The sequence below is a fragment of the Euleptes europaea genome, chromosome 2, assembly GCF_029931775.1.
Source record: "Euleptes europaea isolate rEulEur1 chromosome 2, rEulEur1.hap1, whole genome shotgun sequence".
Taxonomy (NCBI): domain Eukaryota; kingdom Metazoa; phylum Chordata; class Lepidosauria; order Squamata; family Sphaerodactylidae; genus Euleptes; species Euleptes europaea.
The window spans coordinates 36,113,662-36,138,229 of NC_079313.1; the positions used below are offsets into that span (position 1 = coordinate 36,113,662).

Consider the following 24,568-nt stretch of genomic DNA (forward strand, 5'->3'; position numbering starts at 1 on the left):
CTAACGATTCGTACTACTACCTTCCTTTGCAAAATATCGTGTTATAATGTTATCTATTTCTCTTCTTATGTACTATTATATATCATTTAAGACTAACCATTGAAATTATGTTAAAATCTACTTTATGTGATGATGATAAAACTTTGTGTGATAATAAAACTTACTTTTATTTTACTTTTATATTTTACTTTCTTCTATGGGGTCTTGAATATCTATGTTAAAACTGTTAAAGTATCCCTATTACTTGTTCCAGCTATCACGCCTATTTTATCTCCTCTAATATTTATTATTTGACAAGGATTTATCATCAGATTAATGTATTAATATCTCCATATGTGATTATTCAACTATAAATTGAAATATCTTTATTTTTCTAGCAATTGAATCATCCAAATGTAATTAAATACTATGCCTCGTTTAGTGAAGACAATGAATTAAATATAGTGCTGGAATTAGCAGATGCTGGTGATCTTTCTAGAATGATCAAGGTAGGTGTTTTTTTAATCTTAGTAGAGTTTATTAGTTCTTTATTTGGAATATGAACAACGTTTTTAGTTTTTAACTTATTTGCTTTTCATTACTCAGGGTTTAATTCACATTTGGATCATTGCATAGAATGAATTAAAAAAAGAGTTGTAATTCTATTCCCGGTTACAAATGTGTAAATTCTATCCAGACGGCTGAGGCCTGCACATGTGTAACTGGCTTTCAAAGTTTGCACCTTATTTACACAAGTGCAAGAAAAGGCAGAAAGGAATAAGAGATCAACTACTGCACTCCACATCTGGCATTTTGCTGCCATAGTATATTTCGCCGGTATTTCCATTATAAATGTTCCCTTTTACGAATTGTTATAATTCAGGTGTAAAAACTAGCTGCAAGTTAAAATTTTGGCAACAGCAATTTTAACTCAAAAATATGTTTACTGCAAAGTCAACCTGAGAGCCTTTGAGGACTGCTCCCAGTATTAATGGAAAGATATTGCAAGCAGTTCCAGTGACAGTCATGGTAATGTGGGAAGGCTTTGGACCAGTGTCTACACAAGACCATTACTGGAATGCTTGGATTATTACATGCAGTGTTTGTTGATTTGGTATTGAGTCAAAACTGCAGAAATCATTAGCACATGGAGAGGATTTCAGATTGGAGTGTGCTATCAATATTAACTCAGCTCATTGCCTTTTCTGCACTTTATTTTTAAAACTATTTAAAATACCTGCCTGTCACCCAAACAACTGGGATCCAGATTAGCAGGAATCAGCAAAGGGTTAGGCACTGTTGTCATTTATCTTGTAAGTGCTTGTTTCACTGAACCATCGTTGTAACCAATGCCGTCCAACCAACTGATTCTATGCCTTTATCTTTATTACCTGTTCTTTTTATTTTCTTGTATCTTTATTCAAACTTAGTAAAGGGAAATACTCCTAGATTTCTGTTTCATCAATTCTACAGTGGGTACAAATGGTCTGTAAACCTAATTTAGAACAACTTGAGCATTTTGGGGTGGAAAAGAAGTCTGGAAGAGTGACAGACATTTTATATTTTATATTACTCTGTCCGTCAGTCTAGACAATCACAGTTTGAAGGATCAGAAACAATCTGTGGACTTGTGTGTCCTCCTCCCAATCCCCATGACTTCAACATCAGTTTGTAGATTGGCACAAACCATATTTTGCTAGGGATGTTTGAACTATACTTAACACTTTCCCCTCCCAAGCCATGTTTTTCAGTTTTCTGGTGTGACGGCACACTGTAGTTAGCACTGAAGTTCAAATTGAAAGAGAAGTTATGTGTAAGAGGGGAGGAGGGAGTGCACAAGCCCATTGCTTATTTCCAGTCCCACAAATCATGGTTTCTTTCCCCTCCCTTTTTGTAATATTCTGTGTAATAATGAGGAAAATGATATTCAGTCTTTCTTTCCATTGCATCTGAGGAAGTGAGCTCTGACTCACAAAAGCTCATACTGGAATAAATGTTGTTATACTTTAAGGTGCCACTGGACTTTTGTTCATTTTGCTTCAAAAGACTAACATGGTTATACCACTGGAATTGCCTGAACTGAGCCTTAATGAAGACTTTTAAACAAAATAATTCATCATTTTCGCACACTAAAATCTGGTATATTTAGTAAAAACTGCTGATGTATTCCAAAGATGATGGAATACTTCAGTAGCCATTAAAGTTGTTGTGATGATGGCTAACTGAACATTATTCAAAAAGTTCGCCGTTGAGTGAACTGTATGAAAATATGATAAAGGAAAATGTGAAAATCTTTTTTTTTTTTTGCTGTTGATTAACTTACAGAACAAACTGTTTTTGTTTTTCTTTGAATGAGCCCCGTGGCGCAGAGTGGTAAGATGCAGTACTGAAGTCCAAGCTCTGCTCACGACCTGAGTTCGATCCCGACGGAAATTGGTTTCAGGTAGCCGGCTCAAGGTTGACTCAGCCTTCCATCCTTCCGAGGTTGGTAAAATGAGTACCCAGCTTGCTGGGGATAAAGGGAAGATGACTGGGGAAGGCACTAGCAAACCACCCTGTAAACAAAGTCTGCCTAGTACACGTCGGGATGTGACGTCACCCCATGGGTCAGGAATGACCCGGTGCTTGCACAGGGGACCTTTACCTTTTTTAAATGCAGTAGGTTGCTCCAAGAGCTGACATGCATATTTAAGATATTATAACTTAACCAGATAATTGCATGGCAATGCAGTCTTTTTTATTGTTGTATTCTATTGTAAGGCCATTGACCTCCACCCCTACTTATTTTTAGTTTAGTTTAGTTTGGTGTATTTGATTTTTAGGCTACCCTTTCCTGGCCGAAGCCAGGGTCAGTGGCTAACAGCAGTCTAAAAACCGTTGAAAATGATACATTTCATAGAATGTTACAATAAGACCAAGCTTCTTAAAATGCCCATAACATTTATAGCAGCCAAATAGTTTAACCCATTTGTGGGCACATAGCAGAGCAAGTTCGGGGGAGGAGAGGCCAGCTAGAGGAATACCAGATGAATATACTGTTGCTGTCCTCAACCATTATTTCTAGTGCCTATGTCTGTGTGTAATGTATGTATGTTATAACAAATGTATGCTATTTATTTATTTTATAAAAATACTATTTTTGTGGCTTTTTCAGGCATTTTGTAGCAAAATAGTAAAAAATTAACTTTGAACTCTGAAGAATTTTCCTTTCCAATATAACATCTTTAACCTTAGACAGTGAAAAATGTGATGGTATACAGAGTAGCAATGTCCTGTTAACATTTATAACCAAATTTATAACCAAATTGTATATATTTTGCTTTTAAATTAAGTCTGTATTCTTACATTTGCTACACTGTAAAGCATTTATTTCTCTTTTGAAAATTCCTGTTTGTCATAACATTAATATGAGGTGTGTCTCTGACAGGTTCCATTATGACTTATTGAGGCCTTAATTTTACCTGAGGCTGTCAAAAACTTTTAAACAATCTAACTGCCTGGGTTTTAACTATTTAAAATAAACATCCTGGTATTTTAATATAAATAGATTTACATTTTTTATAATTTTGAAAATGGTCTTGAACACTCTTCCCCAATTCATAAAAAGACAAAGGGTACTTTACAGCAATGTCATCACCACTTGGAGACCCATTCAAAGACTAGGTCTGACTATAATTAGATTCTAAAACAAATCCTCCTCCTTAATGAGTGCATAATGAATTCATCAATTAATCTACTGGTGAATTGGTGGAGTATTTTTAATTCTGATTTACCCCAGAGATACCTAATGTCATCTTTAGCAAGTTTGGGCCCTGTTACGCTTCATGGGTATTTCTTACCCATTTCTTTCGTGAGGGTAATTTATGATGTCCTCTTAACACAGGCATCTTGTTTAATATTGTGAACTCAGATTGCTTTTTGAAGTTAATGACAGCCTATCAGGCTATGATTAAATATGTATAAGGTGTCACAATGTATTCATGTTTTCATAGTTCTTGTAGTAAGATTGGCATGAGTTTGTTTTAGGTGTTTATGGGGTGGGGAAGAGGGAGGGAAGTTTGAGGAATGCTGCCCACTTTCTCTCTTTATATTATAGTTTTAAGAGAAAGGATCTATAACACAATGAAAAGGCTTCACTCTGCTTGTGTTGTTTGTCACATGAGCAGGGGGAAATATGATAATTATATTTTAAAAGCATGGACTGTATCTTGGACTTTTGCTTTATAATAAATGCTGGAGGGGCTTTCTAGGTACTGTTGCTGTCCTCGCCAAGTGAGTGCACAAATTGCAAGGACAGTCTTGCAAACAATATGTGTTTTAAAGATTTATATCCCATAGTCCCCAGAATCAGCCTTAGGTGGCTATCAGTGAAACCCTAAACAGATTTGTACCCTTTAAAACCCTTTGACTTCAGTGGACTTAGAGGGGTGTAGGATGAATGTTTGCGATAATTCTCAGTGTATTCTATGGGGTTTGTTTAATCAGTGCTTTGTTGGTGTATTAAAGTCACCGCAACGTAATTTTACCTCATCAGTTTTGTAAGGGAAAGGTCACTTTTGTATATACCCCTACATTGCACCACCCCACAGCAAAACCTGGACATCAGAAGTGTATTCTAGAACATCTTGTGATGGGTAAACTGTGAAAAATCTAAATACAGGAAGCACCGCAAGAGGGTTTTTTTTGTTAGTAGGAGAAGTTTGTTTAAAAGTACATCATTAAAATCTTTTCAGGATTCATTTTTAAAACACGGAAGTGTGCTTTTATATGCATATACTTGAAGTTGTGTATTTGTTTTTAAATGAAAAGAAACCTGGTCTCTATCTTCTTGTTGACATCAAATGATCCTCTGATATGCAAATCTCAGCTACAGGGAGAACAGATACACAGAGTTTGTTTGGATTCAATCCAGTCTGACTGAAGTCAGCATTTAAGGAACTGGCATTCAAGCACTGCCTCATTTGAGCTTTAAAAGTACTGTGAGAAATATACACACACACACCAGTATCTCTTACTCTGTCTTGTGCATAATATTGTCTTGGGTCAGTGCAGATGTAATATTATTCCCTCTCAACTTGAGCTCGTAAGCCTACAGAACTCTGTGCTTTCTCCCCCCTCCTTTCCCGTATCTTTTCTAGTGGAGATCTCCTCACCCACTTGTGTACCCTTAATTGCAGCGTGCAGTGCATTCCTAAGAGCTGTCTGTGGGGAGGCTTCCGGCCATGAGCAAGGGGACCAGGGAAGGAACTTTGGGGATCAGGTCCCTGCTTACCTGTCAGTGTGTGGCTGCAGCTTTGGATCGAACCTCTGGAGATGGGATCCCTGTTAGGGTTCTGAAATGAGAGAGGTCAGCCACAGGGTGTGGACTTTGCTCTCCCCTTCAGGTGCTTATGCAAAGTGCTTGCCCAGTAATATTAAATGCTCTTCCTGTGCTTTTCCCACCACCAAAGTGCCTTGCTGCGGGGCTGTGCCAGCGCTCAAGAGTGGTGGAGTGGCACTGGGGGCCTGAACTGAGGTAACTGGCCCTTATGCCAACGTATCTCTGAGATACGCTGCCGTGAAGGTCAGTCAGCTCCCTGAACATATCCCCCCGCCCAGGATTGCACTATAAATGTTATGCTGACCCTAACATTAACCACAGTGAAAACCAACTGGCTGCTTGTTTCAAATTTGATTTCACATCCTGATTAAGAGGATACCTTTGTTAGCATTTACCACTTTTTGGGAAGGTGGGAGAGAAGGAAAGGTTGCAGCCAGGAAGAGAGGAAGGGTTTGGGGTGTATGGAAAATGCAGTTCCATAATTGCCTCCTGATTTCTTCATTGCAGAGAAAGGCTTTAGCACTGTTACACGTGTACCTGCTGTTACGGCAGAAAGATAGCATGTTAGGACTAGGATAGGTCTGGGGTGCCAGCAGGCATGAAGAAATGTGTTCTGTCCTTTTAATAGAGGGTTACCATGTGGAAATGGGCAGTTGATGCTTTCCATGGCATGGTAAATAAAATCCTATTAAGTCTCTATGAAAGGAATAGGACCTTTTTCTCGAGTCCAGGCAACTGTAGGTACCGTATATACTCGCGTATAAGCCGAGTTTTTCAGCCCAAAAAAAGGGCTGAAAAAGCCGAACTCGGCTTATACGTGGGTCAATACGGTAGAGGAGGGAGGAGGGAGGGGGGAACTTACCTCCATCACCGCCGCCGCCGGGCCCAGACGCCTTCCTCCGGCCGGCAGGGGCCTTCCTGCCCAGGCAGGAGGCCCCCGCCGGCCGCGCTGCCACCGGCCGCGCGCTTGGGCTCCTTCCTCTGGCCGGCAGGGGCCTTCCTGCCCAGGCAGGAGGCCCCCGCCGGCCGCCGCGACGACGACCGCGCGCCTGGGCGCCTTCCTCCGGCCGGCAGGGGCCTTCCTGCCCCGGTAGGAGGCCCCCACCGGCCGCGCCGACGACGACCGCGCGCCTGGTCGCCTTCCTCCGGCCGGCGGGGCCTCCTGCCAGCCCAGGAAGGCCGCGCCGCCGCCACCGATTCGCCGCCTCTCCAGGTAAGGGGCTCTTCCCCCTCCCCCCTTGAATGGCACTGGGGTCGGGGTGGGTTGGGGTGGGTTGGGAGGGCCCAGAGGCCGGCGGGAGGGCGACCTGGGGCAGGGCCCTGCGCTCCAAAATGGCGGCCGCCATTTTAGAGCGCAGCATTGCCGGTAAAGGGAATTTCTTATTGACCCTCGGCTTATACGCGGGTCAATAAGAAATTCCCTTTTCTGGCCTCAAATTTGGGGGGTCGGCTTATACTCGTGTCGGCTTATACCCGAGTATATACGGTAGGTCTTTGCATTTTGGTCTGCTGCCTTTCTGTTTGCAAGGAGTTTTCAGATAGGGGAAATCACTTCTCTGTGACTTTTAGAAGGACTGTGCCATGTGCTTTTTCTGACTTTTTGAATCTGATCCCTGTTTCACAGAAACTAATATTTCATCCAAATAAATATGTTTATGTTCAGAGGTTTGCTGTACACTGGAAAGTATGTGTGTGTTTAATGGCATTGAATAGAAATATAGGGATAATGATGGGCAAGGCTGTGTTACTTTAAGGACATATGTTGCCAGTGTTATTTACAAGACACTTGTTTCAAATATTGGTTGCCTCAATTAATGCACAGCTGGTAATTTCCTGTTCCGCATCCTGCTGAACCTTGTCCTGTCAAGTGGAGGACAGCCTCACATAAAGAGGGTAGATTGGTGGCAGATGTACGGGCAGCAGTTTTCTTCTCGGTTTGAACATCTCTGACAGCCGCCTCACACCTGCCAAGTTTGCAAGATTTTTTGAATTGGCAGCCTTACAGGTTCTTAGCCTATAGTAAAAGAGAAACTGCAGTTGTTTTGCTATCCTTGAATTACAATATGTGAAATAAATTTTGTATAGATATATATGTCTATATCTGGCAAGGTAGATGTAGCTTGCTATTAAATATTACATGAGAGTAGATATTGTTTCAGCTTTGGACTGGGAAGGCCCAGGTTCAAATCTTTGCTCAACCATAAGCTCATTAAGGCTCAGTTCAGACATTGCGCAAGACAGTATTTTAATTAAACTAGCTGTGATCAGCATGAATGAAGGCTACTCCACTAACTATGATTAGTTAAGGTCTGTCAAACCTGTATTTGAAACCAGGGATCAGTTCAGACATCACAAAACAATGACCTATTTTAACTGTGGTAAATCAGCAATACCAGGATTGGGTCTGCAGTCGATCAGTGAGTCCTGACTTGGCTTGGCAAATCCTGGTTTAAGTACTATTACCTCTTCCCCTCCCCACAATCCCTGCCAAAGATCCAGAAATTTTCCACACCTGCCTCTCATCACCCAACCAATGATAGTGCCTCATTGTATCACCATCTTGCTTTCCATTAACGGTTAGCACTAGCCATATGAGGACGGAGAAACTCCTCTTGTAACAGTGATTGCTTCCAAACCATCCCCCACCCCACTTGAGGGCTAGCTAAGGAAACCCGTGAATTCACTTTGGTTTGGAAATGCTAAACTATGGTTTTGAATGATGTATAAATGCATATATCCTGGCTTAATCGTGGTTTATTGCGTTGTTTAATCATCATATTCCCTGGAGATTGCCTTCCTAGGAAGGAAATGAAGCCAGCATTTGTTGAGGTAAACTGGGATTTGAATAATCATCCGTAAGATGAATCATGGTTTCAAAAACTAACCATAGTTAAAATAAACCATATTTTTAAAAAAGAAAAGAAATTAATGATGCATTATGTGTGAGAGACCTGGACCCAGTAGCTTTTTCCCAGCCAAACTTAATTCAAAGGGTTGATGTGAAGATAAATTTAAGAGGGGCCAGACCATATACACTAATCTGTGCACTTTGAAGGAAGGGCAAAAAATTGTTAAAAAATCTTTGCATTTTATTTGTGAGGTTGATGGATTTATTTATTTTACTTATTCTTTGATTTCTATCCTGTCCTCTATCCCCTGCCAAGGCCGGGCTCAGGGTGACTCACAACATTGTATATAATAGTACAATATTGTATATAATAGTACAATAAGAGCATAAAATATTACTATCTAAAATCATTAACATCGTTTCAAAATTAATCAATTCCATAAAACTAATGGTGCATCATTAGAGCCCAGGGCTGCCACACGCTCAGCAACACAATCAGGGTTGATGTTTGATGAAATCTAAAAGGGGGAAGGGGGGCAAGGAGGCCAGATTGGATGGAACTGTTGCTCCCCGCAACTATTGGCCTGGCCGAATATCTCTGTTTAGCAGGCCCTGCGAAATTCTGTAAGATCCCACAGGGCGCTGGTCTCATTTGAAAGAGAATTCCATCAGGCTGAGGCCAGGACTGAAAAGGCCCTGATCCTAGTCAAGGACAGCTATTACCCGAGTGTAATGCTCTCTTGGGGGCATACCAGGAGAGGCTGTCCCGCAGATACAAAGGTCCCAGACCGTGTAAGACTTTAAAGGTTAAAACCAGCGCCTTAAACCTGATCCAATGTTCCCCCTGGAGCCAGTGCATTTGACGTAGCCTAGGCTGGATATGGGCCCTCAGTAGGTTCCCTGTGAGGACCCTCACTGTGGCATTTTGTACCAGCTGGAGTTTCCAGATCAGTCTCGAGGGCAGCCTTACGTAGAGAGAATTACAGTAATCTGTCCTGGAGGTGACCATCACATGGATCACGGTAGCTAGGTCAGCCGTTCCGTGTGGCTGAATTGGGTGCCTTCCATGAAGATAGTTTCAGAGGGTAGCCGTGTTGGTCTGTGATAGAACAGCTAGATTCAAGTCCAGTAGCGCCTTAGAGACCAACAAGATTTTTGGGGTATAAGTGTTTGAGAATCAAAGCTGTCTTTGTCAGATACAGCTGGAATCTAGCTGCTCTACTGCAGACCAACACAGCTACCCTCTGAAACTATCTGCATTTCATGTAACCGTTCAGTAGATCCAAAGTGAAAGCAAAGTCTTGATGGCATTGCAACTTAAAGTAGGTTCCAGAATATAAACAGAGTCTTATGAGGGACAGGACTTTGCTGACAATTACTATTCTTAGAGCCGGTGTGGTGTGATGTAATGAGAGTATTGAACTACACCGGGGCTTCAGATCCCAAACTATGAAACTCAGTGTGTAACCATTGGCCAGGCATTGTCTCTCAGCCAAACCTACCTCGGAGGTTTCTTGTGATAAAATAGAGCAGAAAGGAACCATAAATGTTTCCCTAAATTCCTGGGTGAAAGGGCAGGATTAGAATATACTAAATAAATCCTGGCCCCTCTATGTATTATTAGGAAGTTCCCAGTCAGCCCTTTCCTTTCCTTCAGGACTGAGTTGGTTTTTTCAGACACCGTTCCCCCCCCCCCAATTAAGGGTACAAAGGTCCTGGAGGAACCTCCTTTTCCCCAGTTAAAGACTAATTTTCCCTCTTGTTTAACGTGATAACAAATTTCATTGTATAATATTTAAGTAGGTCATTGTTTTTCAACGTTTACTTTATTCACAAACCCAGATTTCAAATATTCTTCTTTTTATTTTTAAAGCATTTTAAGAAACAGAAGCGACTGATTCCTGAAAGGACCGTTTGGAAGTATTTTGTTCAGCTGTGCAGCGCCTTAGAGCATATGCATTCGCGGCGTGTCATGCATCGAGGTAACTTACTTGTGTTACACAAACATAGCATAAAGATGGTAACTAGGAAAAAAAAGGAATGTACCATTTATGGTACAGTAATCATGTGCAGAAGTCTATTTTACTGTAGAAATCAGTAACTAATACTTTATGGCTGAGTGCATAGAATAGTAATTGCACAATAACGCTAGATGCCAGGGATTAAACCTTCCATATTCTGCATGCAAAGATGATGTTCTGCCACTGAGCCTGGCCTATCGTTTTGCCTTCCTCCTCTGAAGAAAGCTATTTTTCTGTTTTCCTTTGGGAAGGTTAGGAGAAAATAGTTAAAATAAACAATCTACATTCACTTATATGCCATTTTGTATGCTATTGATTCTTAACAGGTTTACCACTTATTCATAAACATACCGTATTTTTCGCTCCATAACATGCATCTGACCATAAGACGCACCTAGTTTTTAGAGGAGGAAAACAAGAAAAAATCTAAGTCGCTCTCCTCCTCCGTGGAAGCCAGGGTCTCTCACTCTGACTGACGTCAGCTAGAGGACTCCTGACCGCTCTTCTCCTCGGCCTCTGCTCTGTTCTTCCGGTGCGCTCTACCGGCTCTGTGTGGCCCCGCCCGCCTCCCAGCTGGCAGTCGGGGCGGGGAACGCCTGCACGCGTCGTTCCGGTGCGCCCAGCCGGTTGACCTTCCCCGGCTTCTGCGGGCCATCCGGGCTGCTCGGCTCCTGCCCCAGATGGACCGGGCTAGGGTCCGTCTCGGAACACACATTCACTCCATAAGACGCACAGACATTTCCCCTCACTTTTGAGGAGGAAAAAAGTGTGTCTTATGGAGCGAAAAATACGGTATTTGTTTAGGAGATATAACAGGTATTACCAATCTTGGAAGTGTTCTTTTTTTTTTTTTACTTTAAGTCTTCCCGATAATTTTTAAAAAATCACCTGCCACAAAACCCTGAAGGAAGGAAACCTGGTTTCCCACCATAACTGACAGGAGAAAAGATCTTTATTTCCCCCAGCATGAGTCTGCACTCAGCAGAGGGGCTTGAGAAGCAAGGGAAGTATTTGATAGGCTCGGGGATGTAGTACAGTGCTTAGTGCTCATTAAAATCTTGTTGAATGCAAAGCAACAGGCCCTGGCTGGGTGTAAAAGTGTCCGAAATGTCATTTTTGGAATGTTGCAAATAGGCCTAATATGATCAGGCAGCTACATTTTACTTATGGAAATCAAATTCTTTTTAAAAAATATTTTTATTTTTCATTTACTTGCACTACAAGACAAAACAATACAAACATACCATTACAATACAAAATACTTCCCAGTTCTAATATAAGCCAGCTAATCATATTCTGGGTGTGCATATATAGTTTTGTTACCTCCTATCTACCTTATACTTTTTATCAAAGATTGATTATTAGATTATTTTTTCAAATTGATTATTTATACTTCTATTCTTACATTCTTTTTTATAATATAGATAATTTGAACTATTATACCAAGATTAATTATTATTGATGCATCTTCAGCTCCATGTATTCTTAAAAAACTTATTTTAGATTCACTAAATTCTGTTCATCATCTAACGTTAATATTGATAAGATTAATTATGTTAATTAGTTAACAACTTCCCTTGCAAATTTAAAAACAGTTTAAAATACATACTCATTATACAATTTCCAGTTTCTCTTGAACTCTTCCGTGGATCTTTTATTCACATGAATCGTTAACTTGGCCATCACTGCATACTCTGCTAGTTTGTCTAGCCAGTCTTCTAGTTTTGGAGCTTCTTCCAGTTTCCACTTAGTAGCAGTTGCAACCCTTGCTGCCGAGATCATATATCAGAACAGTTCTTCCATGTTTTCCCTATTATCGGTGGAAGGATACCTAACAGCATAGCTTTAGGGTCCAGTGCAAAAATGATCTTAATTTTTTTTGTATTTCCGAATATACTTCACCCCTTATTTTTCATAATCAGATTCTCAAATTCCATCATTTCTGTCATTTTACTCTCTACAAGACAGTCTTTTCTTAGTCTCGAGACCAGTTGACAATAGGTTAGTCAACCTATTTTTTATTCTCTTCTTTTATTGTTTCCCAGCTTTTAATTTGTCCATGTGTATCAATCATATCCTGATAAGTCAGATAGTAATTTAATTTCCTTTCTGCACTGTCACAGTACGCTTCAATGGGGGACATTAATGGTGAAGGAGAAGGGCTAAGCCTCTTTTGATTTGTCATCCGTAGATTCAGCAAGTTGTCTTTAATTACATGTTGCATTTCTTGACGTTTCCCTGCGCTAGATATAATTTTTCCTCATCCAAAGTTGATGGTATAATTCTTCTTTCATGTCTGCCCTCTCCAATTTTATTAGGCTCAAAATATAGTGGAAGGCTTTATTAGGCTTTTTTGCAGATTTTTAATCCAATCTGTAATCCACACCAGACCAGTTGCCTATTGGGTAAAGCTTCAAGTTCATTAAGCCAGATCACCTCTGGCCTTGTTGTCCTTTTGAATCTGCTCCTTGTTTTTTTCCCATTCCAAACAAATTTGTTTAGTTGTTTTTGCCAGCTGTCCACAGTCTTTGCTTCCAAACCGATTGGTAACATTTGAAACAAGAAATTGATCTTAGGTAGAACATTCATTTTTACTTTGGGAATTCTTCCCAGCCATGAAATATTTCATCTCAACAATCTCTTCAAATCCTTTTCAATTTTCTCCCATGGTGCTTTGTAATCGTCTTTGACGAAGGTCTTATTGTGACCTGTAATTTTTATTCCCAGATATTTTGCTGCTTCATCTGTTACTTTAGATTCAATCTCATCTTTTTCAGACTTCGGGAGATTTTCCAAAATTATTTTCATCTGAGATTTGTTGATCTTATATCCTGAATATCTTCCGAACTTTTCTATTTGTTCTATCAAGTATCCTATTGATTTCTCAGGGTTGAGAATGGTTAGTACCACATCATCAGCAAGCATTTCATTTTAAATTCCTCACCTTCGACCTGCAGTCCTTCAATTTTGAAATCTCTCCTAATTCTGATTGCAAGAAATTCCAGAACAATATTGAACAGGGGTGACAATGGACACCCTTGCCTTGTACTTTTATTAATTAAGATTCCATCCATCAATTACCCATTGATCAAAATCCTTGCTTTTTATTTTTGTATATACTCTGGATCCAGTTCAGGAATCTCTCCACACAGTTCAAACTTTCCAAGGTCTTTACCAGAAATGTCCAAGAGATATTATCAAATGCTTTTTCTGCGTTTAAAAAAATTAGTGCTGCTTTCTTATCTTTATTTTTAACACGTTCAATGACATTCAGAAAAAAGCAGACATTATCTCTCATTTGCCTTTTCGATATAAATCCTGTTTGGTCTTGATGTATGATTTTCATTAAAAAAAAATTCTGGAAATCAAATTCTTGATCAGATAATACTATTCCACCTTTACAATGTGACAAGTACGCATTTCAGTTTCTATTGGACTGAAAAGTAAATTATTTACAGATTAGGATTTTAGAAGGCAGAGTACACCTGGCTGTCTTGATTCAAACATTTTTAGCAGTATGTTACCTGTTCAAGATCCACTGAGCTCATCACCCAATGTAAAGTTTGGTTCTTCAAGAAAATGAATTGGTTTTTAATCACCATGTCTAAGAGTGGTGAATTTAAAACTGGCCAGTACTTAATGGAAAGTATTTGGGTAAGGACAATGGAAGGAAGGACAAACAGTGTTATGGTTGGAGTCTGCTACAGACTACCTAACCGGGGTGAGGAGGTGGATGCCGCCTTCCTTGAGCAGCTTGATAGTATATGAGCAGCTTGTAATTATGAGTGACTTCAACTTCCCTGATGTGTGCTGGGAGACAAACTCTGCTAAGTGTCCAGAGTCACACAACTTCATTTTTAAAATAATGGAGGATAGGGCTGTTGAATTCTTAAAAATTCGGTATAAATCAGATTTGGGTTTAAATGGCCTTTTTTTCGGGGAATCCCGAATTCCTACCTATACTGGTATAGGTAGGAATTCGGATTTAAATTCGGGATTCCCAAATAATTCAGCCATTTAAACACATTTGTGGCTTTCTGCTGCTCTGGGGGAGGCATTTTTGCAGGTAGAGGTCCCAAATTTTCAGGGTAGCTTGAAGGGACTCTCCTTGCAAGAACCCCCACGTTTGGTGAAGATTGTATCAGGGATCCTGAAGTTATGGGTTCTGGAAGGGGTCGCCCCCCCCCATCTTCTCCCTTGGAAATGCATTGGCAAAGTGGCTGTGTGACTCTTTAATCTGATCTAATGTATCTCAATGGGGAAGCCAGGTTTTAAACAGTGGGTGGGAAACTTCGCCCGGTGCCTCCATAGAGATACTATGTGATACACTTTGTCTCTATGGAGACACGTATGTTAGATTTTAGTAGGGTGGATTTTAATGAACTCATAGGCATTCTGAGAGTTATTCCATGGGCAATAATGCTGGATATGCTCTCCTAAAACAAGAGCTCTTGCAAGCACATGCACTCACTGTTCCAGCAAGATGAAAAGATGGTAGAGGATCCAAGAAGCCAATGTGGATGAACAGGGAACTCCATGATGAGCTAAGGCAGGAAAAGGTTCAAGAAGTGGAGGGAAGGACATACCTCTGAAGAAGAGTATCTGCGAGTTGCTAGATATTGTAGGTCAGCCATGAGCGAGGCCAAAGATCAAATTGAGCTGAAGCTGGCCAGGGAGGCTCGCTACAACAAGAAAAGCTTCTTCAAATATGTGAGGAACAAACCAAGGTAAAACAGGCAATAGGCCCACTTTTGGGTGAAAATGGAGAAACTCTGACAGAGGGCAGAAAGGCTCAATGCCTATTTTGCCTCAGTTTTTCCCCCTGAAGAAGAGAACAGGTCTATCTAGAGATGGTAGTAGCTAAGGCATGGTGTCTGGGCTGCTGATTGACATGGAGAGAGAGGTTGTTGAGAGGCACCTAGCTGCACTGGATAAGTTCAAATCCCCCGGGTCAGATGGTGTGCACCTGAGAGTGCTCAAAGAACTTTCTAGAGAGTTTGCAGAGCCTTTGTCCATCATCTTCTAGACCTCTTGGAGGACAGGAGATGTGCCACAAGATTGGAGGAAGGTGAATGTTATCCCAATCTTCAAAAAAGGGAGGAGGGATGACCCAGGAAACTACAGGCAAGTCAGTCTGACCTCTGTCCCAGGTAAGACACGAGAAGATATTAAGGGGGTCAGTCTGCGAGCATCTGAAGGACAATTTGGTGATCTGGGAAAGTCAGCACAAATTTGCCCCAACAGGTGCTGATTGTTTCCTTCTATGATGGAGAGATGGGCTTACTGGATCATGAGAACGCCATGAACACTGTTTACCTGGATTTCCTTTCCTTTCCTTTTATCCCTTAGAAACTCCTTGATCAATTGATCTTGAGCAGCATATATCTAGTGTTGGAGGGACATAAGGACTGAAACAAATCTTGCCACTGACAATGTAGCCTTGGGGTCCCTATCGCTTAGTAAAAAAGTCATGTCAGTCACAGAGGCATTGGATTTGTATATTAAAAGGGGGGAAATATAGTGCGATCGAAGTTCCTCGTAAAAGCGGCATTCCTAAAGGGCATGGGCTAATGAGTCAATAGAGCCAGAAGAGCAAGAGCAGATCCTGTCTGAGTATGGTATATTCAGAATTCTGCCCTGCATTACCATAGAAGGGTTAGCATTCAATCTAGCCAAGCAAAAAGCTCTACAAAGACGAGGAGTTGTCAGATAATATGTATAGGCAGGCAGACCACGTGGAGGGGGTATTCCGAAGAACTGGGATGAACAGACGCGACGAGCCCGAAAAGTAGTGCTGTTATAATTGAGCTCTTTAATGTGCTTTTTAATTTTGGTAAAAGCTTCAGTTTTCCCAAGATCTAATAACATATCCTGCGAGTGTCGTGGTACAGGCGAGGAGCGAGGGCTGTAAGCGTAGTCTGGGGAACAGTCCAAGGTCATTCACAGTGAAGGCAGAGTCCGAGATATCAATACAGACAAGGGAAGTCCAAAGCGTTAGTCAGAGCCAGTCCAAGAAGTCAGGATACCAGGAATCCAATGGATAGCAGGGAAACAAGGCAGGTAAACAAGGCAGGTACTCAAGGAGGTTGGTGACAAGTTGCTTGCACAACAGCCAAGCCTAACTGATGGCTTAAATCCCTTCCCCTGCTGCTGTAGCAGCCAGCTGATGCTGATGAGGCTGAGTTCACAGGTGGTGCTTTAGCCCTGCTCTTCCTCATCACTGCTACTGGGGAGGTTCCTCTGTAAAGCCTTCAGCCTAGCACTTTGCCGTCTCTGCTGCATTGCCAGACGGACCTGTTTTCTCCTCTGCTCCAGTGGCCCTGGCGAGGCCTCTGGAGACACTGCATGTTGCAAGGTGTCAGGTCCAACTGGAGTCCTTGAGCTGGCTGGCTGCAGACATGGTGAGTCATCCCCTGACCTTCGCTGATCCTCCCCTCCGGCAGGCTGTAGGCCCTGTGGTTGTTCCTGTGGGACTTCTGCCTGAGGATGTCCCTCTTCGTCAGAGGAAGTCTCTGCAGGCTGACACATGACAGCGAGAAGCCCAACAACGCCAGTTTCTCATCTACGATTTTTTGCCATGAGGATTTAAAAGGGTCATGCTTCAGAGAAGCTAGGAACCCCTCAGTGCTAAAGCACAGTTTAAGGTGTAGTTTAAAGGCGGCCAACCACGCCCTTGCTTCAAGTGACATTTGGCCAAACTCAGAACGAAGAGTAACGCCAGCAACACATCGAGGGGCATTTAGGAGTTTTCGTAAGAACTGAAGCAGTGGACGATCTATAGATTCATTGATGACTGTAATCCAGATGGCAACACCAAAGAGGATAATTGGGGTAATTTTCAGGTTAAACACCTGAGTAGCCCCTGGAATATACTTGCCACCTTTGGTGTGAAAAAAATTGACAATAGCACCAACCCCAGGTTTAATTTTGTTGGACACTGCTTTTTGATGGGCATTCCAATTTAGGTTATGGGAAAACAGAATGCCAAGGTAAACAAACTCCTTGACTTGGTCAACCTCAAAGCCATCTAATACCTAGCGAAAAAGAGGCATTTTTCTCCTCTTAGTGAAGATCATAATCTTAGATTTGTGATGGTTTATTTTAAGACCTTCCCTAGAGCAGTACTCAGAAAAAGTTTGCAAAGATCTTTTCAAACCAATTCTTGTGCGGGACAGGAGAACTGCATCATCAGTATAGAGTAGAATTGAGGTGGGATGACTTGCAAGCTTTGGGGGGTGGCAAAACTCTGAGAAATTGGTTGCCATATCATTCAGGTATAGATTAAACAAGAGAGGAGCAAGGAGGCAACCTTGTCTAACTCCCTTGACCAGTTCAAAGGGCTCGGTTAGTTCTCCTTGGTTGCCACAGCAAACCTGAGCTGTGAGGTCAGTATGAAATTGCTGAATAAGCCATAGTAACCTCCTATCCATAGTAAAATGTGATAGTTTCAACCATAGCCTCTCCCTCGGGATGGTATCAAAAGCTCCCTTAAGATCCATAAAACCTGCATAAAGGGTGCCATTTCGGGGGGAGGAATATTTCTCTGCTAGATGGGAGAGCACTAAACAGTGGTCCGTGACAGACCAACCCCTTCTAAAGCCAATCTGTTCCCAGCCAAGGATGTCATTACTCTCAACCCAGTCCAACAGCCTCTTTAATAAGTAGGAGGAATACAATTTGCCTAAGCAAGACAAAAGGATGATTGGGCGATAACAGCTTGGGTCAGAGCGCTGACCCTTTTTAAAGATTGGGACGATAATAGTATGTCTCCAAGATTTTGGAATGGCTCCTGATGCATTAATTTGTGTGGATACAGGAGCAAGAATGTTGGCCCACCATTTGCTGTTGACTTTAAAAAGTTCGTAGGGAATTAGATCAGGACCTGGGGCTTTGCCTGAGTGTAGGCGATCAATGAGCGGTTTAATTTCCTTAGGAGACACATCTGGCCAGGAATTCAAGAAAATAGAAGGTGCTACAGGTATAAGTCCCTGTAGGAGACTTATAGGAGTAGGAGAAGAGGCTGTTGAAGTAAGCTGCTCAGACCGAAGACGGGATACATGCGGGGACTCTGGCATAGCCTTTACTTAAAGAATTCACAGTCCGCCAGAAGGTTGAATTATCATTGTTGTTTATAGCTGTAATCAAGCTCCTCCAATTGTTATATAGGGCCTCTTTTTTCCTCCAGTTTACCAAGTCCTTGTAGTTCTTTTTAATAGTTAACAATTCCTTCAATACTGAAATAGTATTGTTCCTTCTGAATTCTCTATGTTTCCTGGTTATTGCTCGTTTGAGTAGTCGACACTCGCGGTTAAACCAAGAATTTCGTTTGTATAAAGCATGCAAGCTTGAGGTGATTTCTTTAGTAAATAAAGGTTTAAATAAATCAATTAATCTAAAAAAAACATTTAAGACAGTAGCTGCAGACTCTTGCTCAAGGAGGGCAACTTTCAACGAAGTCACCTCCAAAAGCTACATTTTGCCACGCACCAAGGAATCAAGCTCAGGGCTCAAGCAAACACAAGCTAGGGCTTTTTGGGATTGGTGCAATATTTGATGGTAGGACGGTATTAAGTGTTGAACACAATTGGTTGATCGAAAGAGAGATAGGGAGATGGTCACTGCCCATGTAATCGCAGACTTCCATATTACTGATTAGAGGTAAGAGATCTAATGAAACCAGAAAATAATCGATAACACTGGCACCATTTTGGCTAAAAGAAGTGAAATCTCCATTAGGGTCGATCCGTGATCGCTCATTTACTATTATTAGGTTCTTCTGAATAGCGAATTGGGCCAGACTTAAGCCAGAAGAATTGATTACCGAGTCCCTGGAAGTTCTAGTATACCATAGGGAACTTAGGAAAGATTCATCAAAATTCCCTATAAGATTTTGGAAGAGAGTATTATCATCTGGCCCTATTCGTGCATTAAAATCACCAGCCATAAGAACTGGAGTAGTTGGATGATTGTTTTTGATGTCATCAAATAGTTCTCCCAGACGGGCCCAGTTTCGTGCAGTATTACTTGATCTAGCAGGAGGAATATAAACAGAAAATAAAATATGTGAAGAAAAAGTCAGGTTTACTCTAACTGCTAGCACCAACTCTTCAGCCAAAAGAAGGTCAATTGAGCTTATGCTTAAAGAAGTGGAGATAAAGCATGCTAGTCCTGCACGAGGGCAGCCCACAGAGCCTTTGATTGCTTTTTGGGTAAAAGAGGTAAAGCCTGGGAGAAAGATCTCATTTGTGGCCCAACTTTCCTGAACAAGGATGATATCAAAGGTCGAAAGAACAGGCAGGACTGAGCACACATGTCATATGTCACATCGTTCCAAATGCTCTGCCCGCACCAATCAAAACTGTTCCAAACAAACCCAGTGAGCAGAGATCCTGAACACCCGCTTACTGTATAACTTGGAGTGGATGCTAGCAATTTTTTATTTGCTCAGTGCTTAACAACAAACAAGTCACAAAATTAGATTACTGATCATGCATTATTTATAATCTTGCAGTTGGTGGGTTTTCTTCTGTCATGTATTTTTAAAAAATATTTCTCTCTTTACAGACATCAAGCCTGCAAATGTGTTTATTACAGCTACAGGAGTAGTAAAACTTGGAGACCTTGGACTGGGAAGATTTTTTAGCTCCAAAACCACAGCTGCACATTCTTTAGGTCAGAGGGAGTTTCATGATTTTATAACGATGTGTGGAAATTAATTTCTTAAATAAAGAGTGGAAGTGACAAAATGTATTTTTTAAAAACCCATAGAATTGCCTGCATCCAAGTTGAATTTTAGCAAGTATTCATGGTATGGACTGTAAAGGATATGCTTCATCATTAAAATGCTCTTTTGCCTTTGGGGTGTTGGTGACAGAGACTTTTGGGGAAGATTATTAAAAACTTGGGTGTTGTTGTAGGAGGCAATCTCTTTTTTCTCTTGGGTTTTTGAGGTCCCTTCACCAGCACTAAACGATTGCCTTGAGGCATCAGATTGCAGAGCTCTGCTTTACTGTGGGGTTGGGTATGAGCTGAAATGGATCTTGATGAGCCCCTTTGAGGCTCCCAGGTTCTAAAATGCAGCAGCAGCAGCAATATCGCTGCCAAACAGCATGCCTGTAGGCCACAGCCTCCAGTAGTAGTGATGGAAGCCACTGCATTAAATGATCCTCTAAGACCTGCTCAACAAACGAGGTTCTGCCAGGCACATTTGTAGCCATATGAGATAAGTGGTTTCCAGCTCATTCAAATGGTGTTTATGTGTGAGCACCTCCTGGCCACAGCATCCCAAAACATTTGTCTGGACACTGCTGGCTAGTGTTAACCAGCCCTTAACAGGACAAGGACATCTTTGTGATAAAAAATTTTTTGCCATCAAGTGGCATCTGACTTATGGTGACGCCTGGTGGGGTTTTTAAGGCAAGAGACATTCAGATGTGGTTTGCCATGGTCTGCCTCTGTGTCACAACCTTGGTATTCCTTGGAGGTCTCCCATCCAAAAATACTTTCCAGGGTTGACCGTGCTTAGCTTCTGTGATATGGCGAGATTAGGCTATCCTGGGCTATCCTTTAAATGATACAACAGCAATCAGTGTTTTGGAAACGCCAGTGAAGAATGCTTGGCTGTTTGTAACATGCATGTTGCACTACTTTTGTCTCATGCATTCTTTGTTCACAGTTTACAATGCATGTATGGACAGTGGTTTCCTGCCACACACAGTTTTAGAAAGTCAATTGTCCTTACAGCAAGGGAATTTTTGGCATGGCAAACTTGCTGTCAGTTCCTTTAGGTCATAAGGCAGATAGTTCAGGATGAATCTATTATGCTTTTTCCTCAAGTTGGCACTAGTCCATTGCAAAAATCTGACTGAAGCACAGACTGAAATACTTCCAAAATTCAAGGGCCATCTAGTCCACCATTTGTTTTGCAGTGGACCACTAGATGTTATTGGGAAGGTCAAAAGCAGCAGAAGATAACAAGGCCCCTTCTCTGTTTCTTGTCACCAGCATCCAGTAATCAGAAGTGTAGGTTTGATTCAGACATTGCCTGAAACTGTGGATTAATCTGTGGTTAGTATGATCGTCCAAATGTTGGCCATTCCATTAACTATGATTAGTAAGAATATATCAAATAGGATTGGAAACCATGATTTGAAGTTGGTTTAATATCTACTATTGGTCTTCACTGTGGTTTCATATAACACATAAACTATGATATCCTGGCTGAATCCCACGTTCCTTGACACTGTTCCTTTTGCAGGCTAGGATACCAGCTGGATCCATGTGGGAGAGACAGAAAAAAGAGCAAAGGTGATAGAACCAGCATTTCTTGAGGCAGATCAGAATTTTCATGATCACCTGCTGGACAAATTCTGGTTTAGACAAACTAACTGTAGTTAAAATAAACTGTGGTTTCATGTTATGTCTGAACAGGCCATACAGAGACTTTATTTCTAACTATGAAGGCTAACAGCCACAGATAGACTAATCCCCAATAAATTAGCTGAGTATAACTGGTCTCTGGTTTTTGTTTTTTGTGATTAGATTTTATTTTTACATAATTGCATTTCACCCAGTACTTCTGGCATTTCTTGGCCCTTTGGTCTTGCTATTTGTTGTTGATTTTTTTCATGCTTCCTAATGACAGCTTACTGAGGATGCACTCATTGCATCTAAAAAAATAGAGCATAGTCAACAAAAGCTTATGCTGGAAGAAGATATTATTCATGCTATAAGGTATATCCTGTTTAACATTAAACTGATCTCGGTGGAATGTAGCAGTTCATGTTTTTTTGTTCATGTGAAATGAAAAAGCAGTTATTGAAAGCTTTCATTTGTATTATGGTTAAGGTGTTATACTAGGCTAAACTCTGCAAAATGCAAGCATTTGCTCTTCTTTTTCCCCATCATCAATCTTTCACACTCATCTCAACCCCCTAATGTAACAGCAGGTTTCTGAGAACTACTGGTTAAAGGTAGCTGTGCTTTTGGTAAACTATAAACTTTCAAATCTTAAGTGTTTTCAGGTTCATTGCCGATTCTGCAAAGTCTTTCCCCATCAGTTCATCGTTCTTGTTAGATCTCCAAATACTATAGACCTATATATAAACTCTTTATATCAGGGGAGGGGAACCTTTTTCCTGCCAAGGGCCATTTGCTCATTTATAACATCCTTCGGGGGCCATAACCAGGTGTAGATCTCCCAGCGCGGGGGAGAGAGGCTAGGGTTGCCAGGTCTCCAGCTACCACCTGGAGGTTTGGTAAACTTAAGTTAGCGTGCTGTAGAATAGTTAATAAATCAAAGACAGTCACAAAACTGCACAGACACTTAATTTTTAAATAATAAAGCATAGAAAACGCCAAAGATACATCCAGTATCTATATAACCATAAACAATTTTTCAAATGGGCATAAATGTTAAACGAAAGTTTATACAATCCTGGCGTAGTCACTAGGAACTCATCCTTCTCATAAGGAGGTTCAACTTGACGACCATACAAGAGGTAAGATGAAATGCAACAGACTTCCGGTTGTTTTTCTGTTTCGGCTTAGATATAGCCTTCCTCAGGGGCCACTATATTGATAACATAAATAAAAAAATGCAGTACAACGGCATAAACATATGATATAAAATTAAAAAAAATATATATATATACTATATACTATAAAGACAATTACTTACACGCTTGCTGTTAATAACAAAGCTTCCGCGTTGGCAAAATAGCCATGTCACCGCCCCAATTAAATACAAAATATCCACGTGATACACTGATTCAGTAATAGACATGTTCTTAAAGGTACAATGACCCAATGTTACAAGGCATGATAGAACATATACAGAATTATAATTATAAATAGCAAGACAAATCTAATGTGGTATTTAAACCTTTAGGATGTACAGTGTCAAAGAGATGGATGTATTTAGACTCTTGTCGCTTCAACAACAATTCCAGATCAACCCTGTCATGGTTGTGTGAGCTTTCAAAGCGCCATAATACAAAAAAAGATAAGTCTTCATCACTATGATTTTTATTAAGAAAGTGCGCCGTTAAAGGTGTCTCAGCTACCTGGTTCCTTATTCTAGATCTATGCTCGCTGATGCGATATTTGATGGGTCTGGACGTTTTGCCAATGTACCACTGCCGGCAGTGGTACCCATCAAATATCGCATCAAATATCGCATCAGCGAGCATAGATCTAGAATAAGGAACCAGGTAGCTGAGGCACCTTTAACGGCGCACTTTCTTAATAAAAATCATAGTGATGAAGACTTATCTTTTTTTGTATTATGGCGCTTTGAAAGCTCACACAACCATGACAGGGTTGATCTGGAATTGTTGTTGAAGCGACAAGAGTCTAAATACATCCAGCTCTTTGACACTGTACATCCTAAAGGTTTAAATACCACATTAGATTTGTCTTGCTATTTATAATTATAATTCTGTATATGTTCTATCATGCCTTGTAACATTGGGTCATTGTACCTTTAAGAACATGTCTATTACTGAATCAGTGTATCACGTGGATATTTTGTATTTAATTGGGGCGGTGACATGGCTATTTTGCCAACGCGGAAGCTTTGTTATTAACAGCAAGCGTGTAAGTAATTGTCTTTATAGTATATAGTATATATATATATATATATATATATATATTTTAATTTTATATCATATGTTTATGCCGTTGTACTGCATTTTTTTATTTATGTTATCAATATAGTGGCCCCTGAGGAAGGCTATATCTAAGCCGAAACAGAAAAACAACCGGAAGTCTGTTGCATTTCATCTTACCTCTTGTATGGTCGTCAAGTTGAACCTCCTTATGAGAAGGATGAGTTCCTAGTGACTACGCCAGGATTGTATAAACTTTCGTTTAACATTTATGCCCATTTGAAAAATTGTTTATGGTTATATAGATACTGGATGTATCTTTGGCGTTTTCTATGCTTTATTATTTAAAAATTAAGTGTCTGTGCAGTTTTGTGACTGTCTTTGATTTATTAACCACCTGGAGGTTGGCAACCACAGGGGAGGCCACGCAGAGAAGGCCTGGAGGGCATCCCCGCTCCCCCTCCCTCCCCCCTCCCAGGCGTTCCTGCATGCCGCGACTGTAGGGGGCAGCCTTGGGGGAAGTGTCCCTCCCCCCTTGACAAGAGGAGGTCCAAAGGGCGCTGCGACCCCAGGAACATCCTCGGGGAGGGCCACACTGTGCTGCGCCTCTGCGGCAGGGCCCTGGAGCTCCCGAGGGCCACTGAAAATGTCCTCGGGGGCTGCATATGGCTCCCGGGCCGGACGTTCCCCATCCCTGCTTTATATACACAGATTTGATTTATACTTTTTTTGTGTAATTCTGAAGATAATTGTTTCATCATGGTTTGTATCAGTGCACAATAAAGTCCTTGTG

General features: G+C 41.1%; 1 protein-coding gene across 1 annotated transcript in view; it reads left to right on the forward strand.

The window, feature by feature from the left end:
• Positions 1 to 24,568, forward strand: part of NEK7 (NIMA related kinase 7) — a 59,222-nt gene that overhangs the window by 16,795 nt on the left and 17,859 nt on the right. The window contains exons 4-6 of the mRNA XM_056844533.1: positions 378 to 488; positions 10,021 to 10,129; positions 19,733 to 19,840. Coding sequence (XP_056700511.1) covers positions 378 to 488; positions 10,021 to 10,129; positions 19,733 to 19,840 — 328 coding nt within the window. The remainder of the gene's footprint in view (positions 1 to 377; positions 489 to 10,020; positions 10,130 to 19,732; positions 19,841 to 24,568) is intronic.